Source organism: Enoplosus armatus, chromosome 12 (genome assembly GCF_043641665.1).
Source record: "Enoplosus armatus isolate fEnoArm2 chromosome 12, fEnoArm2.hap1, whole genome shotgun sequence".
NCBI lineage: Eukaryota > Metazoa > Chordata > Actinopteri > Centrarchiformes > Enoplosidae > Enoplosus > Enoplosus armatus.
The window spans coordinates 9,917,425-9,926,776 of NC_092191.1; the positions used below are offsets into that span (position 1 = coordinate 9,917,425).

General features: G+C 40.7%; 1 protein-coding gene and 1 pseudogene across 3 annotated transcripts in view; one reads left to right on the top strand and one right to left on the bottom strand.

Moving 5' to 3' along the window:
- The window catches only part of LOC139294098 (SH3 and PX domain-containing protein 2A-like), a 51,058-nt gene extending 41,970 nt beyond the window's left edge, over window positions 1-9,088 (bottom strand). For 2 of the 3 annotated variants that reach the window (XM_070915884.1, XM_070915883.1), the window contains exons 1-2: window positions 8,843-9,088; window positions 1,828-1,908 (exon numbers count right to left, since the gene is read on the bottom strand). In XM_070915884.1, the coding sequence (XP_070771985.1) occupies window positions 1,828-1,908; window positions 8,843-8,914 (153 nt within the window). In that variant the 5' untranslated portion in view covers window positions 8,915-9,088. Of the gene's footprint in view, window positions 1-1,827; window positions 1,909-8,842 lie in introns of those variants that run through there. The other variant, XM_070915885.1, reaches the window with a different exon arrangement.
- Window positions 5,502-8,210, top strand: LOC139294067 (N-acetyllactosaminide beta-1,3-N-acetylglucosaminyltransferase 3 pseudogene; annotated as a pseudogene).
- Window positions 9,089-9,352: the final 264 nt, after the last annotated feature.

A 9,352-nucleotide genomic window follows, 5' to 3' on the forward strand; every position in this document is an offset into this window, starting at 1 on the left:
GAAACGGCGTTTGGTGGTATTCAGGCTCAGCAGTATTCAGCATGAAAACAAATGTGGAATCAATGTGTTTAACTCTGCACATGCATTACAAAGAGCACACTTCACTTTAGGTCAGCAGAAAAGATAAAGAAAGAAGGAATCAGATAAAAAGGATCCTGATAATTTATGATAATTGCTTCCCAGAGGAACAGTTATGAGTTATGTTTAGTGCATGGGAGAGGTTTGAAACATTAACAGTGAGTGCACTTTTGGACATCCATTTGGCAATGAAAATGGATACTTCACCTTTAAAAGACAAACAGCAAAGCTGCCTGTTGTTGCCGAGGGGTGTTATATGACCAACTACACAGTGCTGACTGATGTTGGACATAATATGAATGATGGGCCGTTGCTTAAAAGGCATTTGTTGTTCTGTGACCTTACTTGGCTTTTCTAAATTCTGAATTAATGGTTATCAGATGACATCATGGTCACATTTGTCAGGCCAAGAGTGTCAAATGCATTTTTTTCCCTCTGTCAGCTTCTAGTGAACATGAAACACGCAATTGTGCTACGAAGACAGAGAACTGTGCAGAGGTGGGAGAAAATTGTAGGTGTCAGTTGGCAGACACACAAACAAAAGTTCAGTTTCTGCCTGGAGAAAAATGAGGAGACTTGCAGCAGTTAAATAGTTGTCTTATCTAAAGGAAAGCATCTTCCTTTCAGTCTTTAAATCCAAGGCTCCAAAACTGCTCATTAACCCCAACCCCCAACCCTTTCCTGACCACAGCTTCCTCCTTATTTCATCCAGTGCATTCTGGGATTGGTCCTTGCGTTACCTCAACTACATCCTCCTTCTGTAAAGCTTATCACAAGCTCACTGGCTGAACTGATTTCCACAAAATAATAATGGACACGCCATTTTAACTAGTAGTGAGAAGATGCTTTCTTCTTCCTTTACAACTGCTCAATCCAATACTAATCATAGATGGTCTGCAACTGCCAATGTGTTTCACTCAAGACACTTCATCTTTTGCCTATATGACTATGTTCATATAAGGACAAATAAAACACACTATCCCCACCCATTTTGTATGGACAGCTGCAGACTGTTTTTCTTCATGGATTACCATGGCCAGACAAACACACCCAGGCAGCAGGGATCTATGGACAAGACTAATGTTTACAGAGACAGGAGAGAAGCTCTGTTTCCATCAAACAGAGCAGGGCAGAATTTTCCTAGCTATTAGCAAGAGGCCAGAGAACAAAGGGTTTCCTCTGCTGCCTTCAACACAGCCAGAGCCACAGCGCTGTAGAGTGCAGTCTGGCAGAGAGGGTTATCAGAGAAGAGCCAGAGTCTTTTACAAGACAAATGCTTGATAAGGTATGCACTAATTTAGGTTTAAACCACTCACACTGTTGCTTAGGCAAACAAACAAACTATAGTATAGACAATTCAGGCCTGTGTGGTTAAAATGTAAACTTGAGTCACTGTTGGGAAATGCAGAAATTTCACTGGAGGCTCCCTCAAAAAACCCTGAGGCATAACTTTGCCCCATGCTGTATTCTGGTTACTGGCTGAGGTCATGTTTTCTTCCTGCATCTGCTGACTGGATTTCCCCCATTTCCCTTTTTTTCCAAGCAGGCTCCAGTAGTGGTTAAATGAGACCTTTCACCAAGCATACAGCCTTCCAGCAGCTGAATATAAAGACGTGACCAAAAGGTCAAACTGACCTCACTGAGTTTAATATGAAGACGACATATTCAACCAACACGCAATTTAAAGGTTTAGAACTGAAGCTACTCATGTATCAAGAGACTGTAGAAGTACTTTTACTTATAACATACCTGTAGGTCAAAGAATTTGCTGTATCTCCTGTAGATGACATGGGATGTGGAGTCTGAGTAAGTGACGTTGATGAGGTACACCTAAAGAGAGAAGCACAAACAAAAGAGGTCCGTCAGGAACAAAGTCACTCTGTCAAAGACACCACGGCACTGCTTTAGCTTGACTTGCTCTAATGACACAAAGTACATTCCCTTAACTTCAAGAGGTCGTCAAGGGTCAACTAAACTCATTAAGTTCATTTGTTTCCATCACACATTGGAAAGCCATCAGGGGTCAATGAGGGGGTCAATAGATTTCACATATTATGTCATTAAAACCATTTATAATTAATTACATTTGTGTTTTTGAGTGCAGCTGATTGAATGTGACTCAATTTTACTAATCATTCTACAGTGCTGATAGCAAAAACCTGCAAAGTTGCATTACAGTGCCTTGTATAACTAACAACTTTGCGCTTTACGTTTGCAAAGTCCACCTGAATCCACAGTCTGATGAAACAAATGATGCTCCCATTATGTCAACAACTTCCAGCGTTTCTGTCTATCAACAGCAATAATGACAGGGATGAAGTGTTTACTCATACAGAAAATGAAATGGGACTATAATTTCCTTGGCAGACATCAGTCATTTACAGAACAAAACACTGTTGTCGGATGTTTTCCTAAAATAAATTCTCTTTTTGCCTCAACAATAAAAGGGCCAACAAAAAATTGTGCACATCCTGAAGTTCGGAAACAGATGGCTGCACCTAATGCACTGCCATCTAAGCACATGGCACAGAGTGTTTACAAAAGCAGCCTTTACACATATGGTGACAATCTACAAGGACATCAGTTACTAGTTCTGCACACAGTTACATTACAGTTCATTACAGAAAGAGTGCACAGCGAGGCGGAACGAGTTCTCCAGCAGCTCGCTAATTAGATACAGACAGCATGACCAAACACTCTGAGTTTAGGCAACAGCATGGCTCAATGTGAGGGTGAGTGAGGTCAAGATACATCCCAAAAGAACCATGAGTCATGTTTGAACATGACAATTTAATTTATGCAACAGAAAACTATCTGAGATTAACACATTATTATGAGTTAATTAATGTGTGATTTATATGTAATGTCAGGAAGTGATTGTGATGGTTGCAACCAACATTACTGATACATGTCCCTATTGTAATTACATGCAAAAGGATTACATTCTTTACAGCAGATTTAAAACAAGTAAACACCACAAATTAATGCACATTTATGTGTGGGCTCAACTGCATAAAATTCCCATGACTGGTGGTCATACATAGCTGATTCATGGCACATTTTTTAGTAAATATTAAAGTCTGTAATTCAGCAAGGGTGTTCATGCAGTAAACTGCGCAAACTGCAGACTTCCCATTGGATCTCATCTCTCCTGAAATTATTCTCTGGCAATGTATGTAAACAAGGATTAGTTGCCATGCACTCTCTGGCTCCAGTGCCATGAGTCCCTGGAAGGAAGTCACACTTGAACAGTGGGGACAAAAGACAAAGGGTTGCTTCTTTCCTCTCTCAAACCGGATAAGCATTTTCAGTTGCTTAGCTCATAGATAATGAGATTTTATTTTTCCCTCGTGGGGACTTCCCAGTCGACCCTCACCTCCGGCTTCCATCCCAAGGGAAAGTCTGAGCCCTGTGTTTAGTGGCCTCAGGGAGACTCCTTCAGCAGGAGATGGATGATGCAATTGATCCCAACTCTCATTCATTAATCCAATTGTACCTGATGGACTAATTGATTTTTGCAGCCCCGCTGAGACATGTCTTGTGGCTCATCTGATTTGATTACTCAAGTCAGTAAGATAATACCAGATAAGACCAGACCATGCAGTCAAACAAGACTGGGAGTCTACAGCCAAGGTAGTAGCTCTGTGAGGCTGTCCTGCTAAATGCTAACGTTAGCATGCTAACATGCTCACAATGACAATGCTAACATGCTAATGTTTAACAGGTAAAATGTTTATTGTCTTCACCATCCTAGTTCAGCATGTTAGCATGCTAACATTTTGTAATTAGCACTAAATACAAAGTAGAGCCAGGGCAGATGGGAATGTCATTGACCTTTCCTTAGTGGGTTATTTTCTCGGTTGAAGAAGTCAAATCTTCTCTGTATCGTCTGTACAAAATTTCATGGCAATCCACCCAATAGTTGTTGATCTGGACCAAAGTGGTGGACCGACCAACCAAAAAGCACTGCCATCCACAGAGCCATACCGCTAGCATGGTTAATAAAAATCGTCGGCACCAAATACCTCTGAGACAGGTTTGCTTGATATTTTAAAATGTATAAAGTGTTCCTTTTTAGCCATGCATTGGTCCAAACTTAAATATCTCAGTAACTATTAAAATTGATTGGCATGTCATTTGGTACACACATTCATGTCCTGCTCAGGATGAATTGTATTAACTTTGGACCCCTGACTTTTTCCTCTAGCACCACCAGCAGGTCAGAGTTTTCACTTATCCAATGAAGTATCTCAACAGCTACACATTTTTTTTTACCACATTTTCTACACACATTCATGTGTAGGAGTCATGGCCGGATTTCTGCCGTCTTCCAGACAACAAATGGGCAGCAGACATTAAGAACAGAGGGCTCCATACCGGGTTCTTATTGTTTGTGAGCAAAACAATTCAATTATGTTCAGCCAGGGAAGATGAAAAGCGACTCGCTGACTACTTTACAACTTTTTTTTCCTCTCTGAAAATTGTGATGCAAGGTCAGCCTGAATTAGCAGATGTCACGCGCTGGAACTCTGAACAGCCTGAAAAACAATTCAAAACAATTATATGACTGGTAACAGACCATGACAAACTGTTGCTGCTCTCAATAAACCAACCATAACCTAGCAGCAACACAATGAGCTGTTTAACCTTAAACCGTGTATTTCTTCCTCACAAGTCACTGTGTAAAAGCACCCAGTTTTAGTTCAAATCCAGGGATCTCACCAGGTCATTAGATGCATGTACTGGAGCTAAGTTATTGGATATTGGATATTTCTGACTCATACCTTAAACTATTCATGCAGTTTAGCGCTTAGTATCTCTATCTTTTCTGTCTTTGTCTTTGTGCTGAGCTAAGCAAACAATCTCCTGACTATATTCGTGATTCATCAGGTCCCATGGCTGAGCTCACAAAGAGAAGAGTATCAACTGTCATCAATCTAAATTCCAAGAGAGACCTGCCCATTTTGATTGACAGACCTGATCTGTAGGTTAGTAGCAAAGTCACATCAAGCATTCTTGGCAGTGACTATGTCTGTGAGATCAATTGTTAGTCAAACAATGGCCACGCTGTACTGGTTGACAAGAATATTACGGTAATTAAATGGTAACCACAAACACAACTGAATTAAATTATATGCTGATCTTCTATCACATTTTTAAGATAAGTGTGCTGTACTGATTGATTTGTGAGTGAGTGAGTGAGCCTTTGGTTTATCATTTATTTATTGATAAGGAGTCCCAGTCAAGTTAGACACAGGGGGGGGAGTTGTTGGTAGTTCGTAGTAAAGGCCACCACAACTGAAATTTACTTTTACACTGATCAACATGTGTTTTTCTTCCAGGGAGTTCCACCTGTTTTAATCTCAGCCAACCCTGGCAAGCCACCTCTGATGCCAAATAGCTACCCACAAACTATTTGAATCATGACGTTTGTTCGGAGAAAGCCCCACCTGCCTGCACAGAGGCTGCCTGATTGGCTAAACCCGGATAAAAATGTGCCCCACAGGCAGCCCGTACATCATCTTCAAAGTAAATCCAGCAATCTACACAGGATGACTACTGACTATTAAAGGGATACTCACCACATGCTCACACTGATCTACTAATATGTTCAGGTAAGTATTGTTGAATGAAGGTTGGTTTAATTGTATGCTACATGTTTCTTTGAATGAAAATTGTTGGAATTATTCTTATACATAAAAATGTGTAGCATATATTTTCACAGCTGAGCTGAGATGTTATTTAATCAGTAGAGAATATGTGGATGTTCTGATTTGGGAGGGCGTTTGACATTACAGCCCTTATGATTCATTAATTTTTGTCAATTAAGCCTTCAAATCTTGCTTTTGTGATGTTTTCTTTCAAAAGTTGAAAGGGTATTTAAAGAGCCAAAGTATGTAAGATTGTCGGTTTCTTTCAAGGTATGCCGGTAACAGGAAATACCAGGTAATGTTGTGTTTTCATGATGAGGTTTTTTTTTTCTTTTCTTACTGTCACAGTAGCATGCTGGCACAGGTGAACTGACACTTTCTTTGACTTTTGAGCGTTTTGAAGGCAGAAACTCTGAAAGAGAAGATGTGCCTGAAGCAAGTGAAGATGAGGATTATAATTTCGTGCCAAAAGATACATCAAATGATTGGGAATGGGATGGTGGCGCTAGATGAAAAGTGAGGAGATCACTTAGGTTATCACAATGTATCCTGTGGGGAAAACAAATGTGTGTATAAATTCCATTTCATATTTGCTGAGACATTTCGGTCGGACACCCTGATCACACTAAAGCTCAAAAAAACACTTTCAAACATTAGCCAGAAATAAACTAACCCCCATTACAAGGTTCGCAAAAACATACGCTCTGTTAAAATTACAAGAAAAAACAAAAAAACATTTTTATTTGTTAAAAATAATAAAAGTCAGTTGTGTGATACTGAGGAAAAGGATGAGTCACTTTAGGAACAACCTGTTTGTTCAGATGTTTCACAAACATTTGAACAAACAGGATGCTTCATTTTTTTCTAACGACTAAATGTCTGACATAACCAGTATAACTTTAACAACTTTAACCATAGCAGTGGCAAATGAAAAAATGGTCCCGTGAATCATTTCAGTTACAGACATTTGTGATGATTTTTGGGTGAGAAAATGTTCATGAGTAATTTTAGAAGGCAATGTCCGGGAAAATAAAATCACGAAGGAAAGAAAGTGCATCCATATATTCTTTTAAAAAATGCACTCACTCCTCAACAGCTTGAAATCGGCTCACTAACAGTATTTTGTTTCCATACGGGTGTGTTAATTTGTATATTGTTGTGCATTAGAAATAACTTTGAACCATGTAATTCTGCTATATTATTATGGTGTAAAAGTGACTGTGCGTGCAGATCTTAATACTGACTATAGGTTCATTTACCTAAATCCATGTCCGGTTGTTGATGACAATGTGTTGATGAGAAAACTGTTTCATTTTTCACCGCAGAGTTTCAAGGAGTGGAAAATTCAAAGCAGGAACTTCCTTGCTAGCTCTTCTGCTGGTGGTTTATCTCTGGAAAGATGTAATTGACCACAAAACCATTCATCTCCAAGAAGATGTGAAAAACAGCAGCAATCAAACGAAGGCATCCCCCAAAGACAACTCTTATGTATACTCCTGGCCAAGATGTCAGCAAAATTTGGATGCTGCCAACATCTCAGGCTTCAGCTTTCTTTCTAAGAAGACTCAAGACTTTCTCTACTATCGTCACTGTCGCCATTTCCCCATGCTACTGGACATTCCTGACAAATGTGAAAGAGACATCTTCCTTCTGCTGGTCATTAAAAGCTCCCCTGTGAACTACGACCGCCGAGAGGTGCTGCGCAAGACCTGGGCTAAAGAAAGGCTATACAACGGCGTGTGGATCAGAAGGATCTTTATCTCAGGAACAATGGATGCTGGTTTTGAGAAAGAGAGACTGAACAATCTCCTCGAACTGGAGCAACATGAGTACAATGACATTCTCCAATGGGACTTCAATGAATCATTCTTCAACCTCACCTTGAAGCAGATACTCTTCTTAGAATGGATGGAAAGAAACTGTCCGCACGCTCGCTTCCTGCTAAATGGCGATGATGACGTCTTTGCCAACACAGACAACATGGCTGAGTATCTCCAAGGCCTCAAGGATAATGATGGAAGCAAGCACCTCTTTACTGGCCATCTGATCAGTAATGCGATTCCCATTAGATTGTCAACGAGCAAGTATTTTTTGCCATTTCAGGTGCACAACTCAAACTCATTTCCCCCCTACTGTGGTGGTGGGGGCATCCTCATGACTGTCTACACAGCTTTGGTCATATACAACATGTCCCAGTCCATTACTTTTGTTCCCATTGATGATGTCTACATGGGGATGTGTCTGGCCAAAGCAAGACTCGCACCTGTTTCTCATATGGGTGTGAAGACCCTGGGATGGTACATCCCCTCCAGCAAACTTGATAAGTATGACCCGTGCTATTTTAAAGAACTGCTTCTAGTACACAGACTTCTTCCAGCTGACATGTATGTTATGTGGCAAAGAATACATGACCCTGATCTGAAATGTGGTACCTCAAAGAAATGGCTGAAGGAGGACCAAACTGTAATTTACAGGTGGTAAAGGCACTTTAGCACTTTGCACTTGTTCTTAGGTTTTGAGAGCAAACAGGACCTTCTTCATTGTATCATGAGAAAAGGTTGGAAGTGTTTCATGCAGCTATTCTGCTGCAGCCTCTTAGTGGGCGTCCAACGCAGTCCAATCTTTTTTTTTTATTTATGTGGAGTGTGGGAGAGTATGTTTTGTGTATTACATATTTACATAACTGCCACATGCTTCGAACAACAACCTAGATTAGCTTTCCTGCTAAAGTCTCCTTTTTATCTAAGCTACAAACACGAACTTGTCTTGTTCTGCACCTTAGCTTGTTGAACAAGTGACCAAAACAGTCAAAGGGGAAAGGTGCACCGTTAATGTCATATTAGATAATTAGCTGGTCAGCTGCAGCACATTAAATTGCATGTAAACACACCTGCAAATGTCACTTAGGTCAGTTTGGACCAGGGCTGGCTTGCAAGCTACAGCCCAAATTTACTTTTTCTCTGGTTTCCCTGTCAGTCAAACAGACACTGACACGCCCACATAGAGCTGTTAGCATGGCTAAAATTAAGAGATTAAATACAATTTGTAGCCTACATTTGTGAAGTTAATAGCTACTTGAACAACATGATACACAAGACGAGGGGACAACTTACATAGTGTTTGGAGGGATTCCTCCTCTTCTGCACGTCCACAACATTAACATCAAGGACCGTTCGGAGCTGCATCTTGACAAACCAAGTGGGATTTGCACCGTCAAATACTTTAAATCCTACAGAAGAAGATGCTCAGCCATGAAAACGATATAGAGTATCAAAAACCATAAGGATCGCCTTGTGAGGACTCTGGTGAGAGAAGCAAAGTTGGGAGAAGGAAAAGAAAAAGTCTGTCCGCACTCAGTATCTGTGTGCATCCATGAAATGATGGTGTCAGGCAGTCTCGGAGCTTCTGAACTCCTTGTGAAACATGACAACGCAGTAAAACTGGCGTTTAATCCGTCTTCTCCTCCCTCAAGAGGGGCTGGACTGCAGCAGCAAAGTACGGACAGGAGGGCAGAGCAAATCAATATGTACGGGGCGGTCCCGCTTTTGCTGGCTGGACACACTTGCACGGGACCCTTTGAAGAAAGTGAAGACAGACTGGGACCTATTTCTTATGTCTCACGT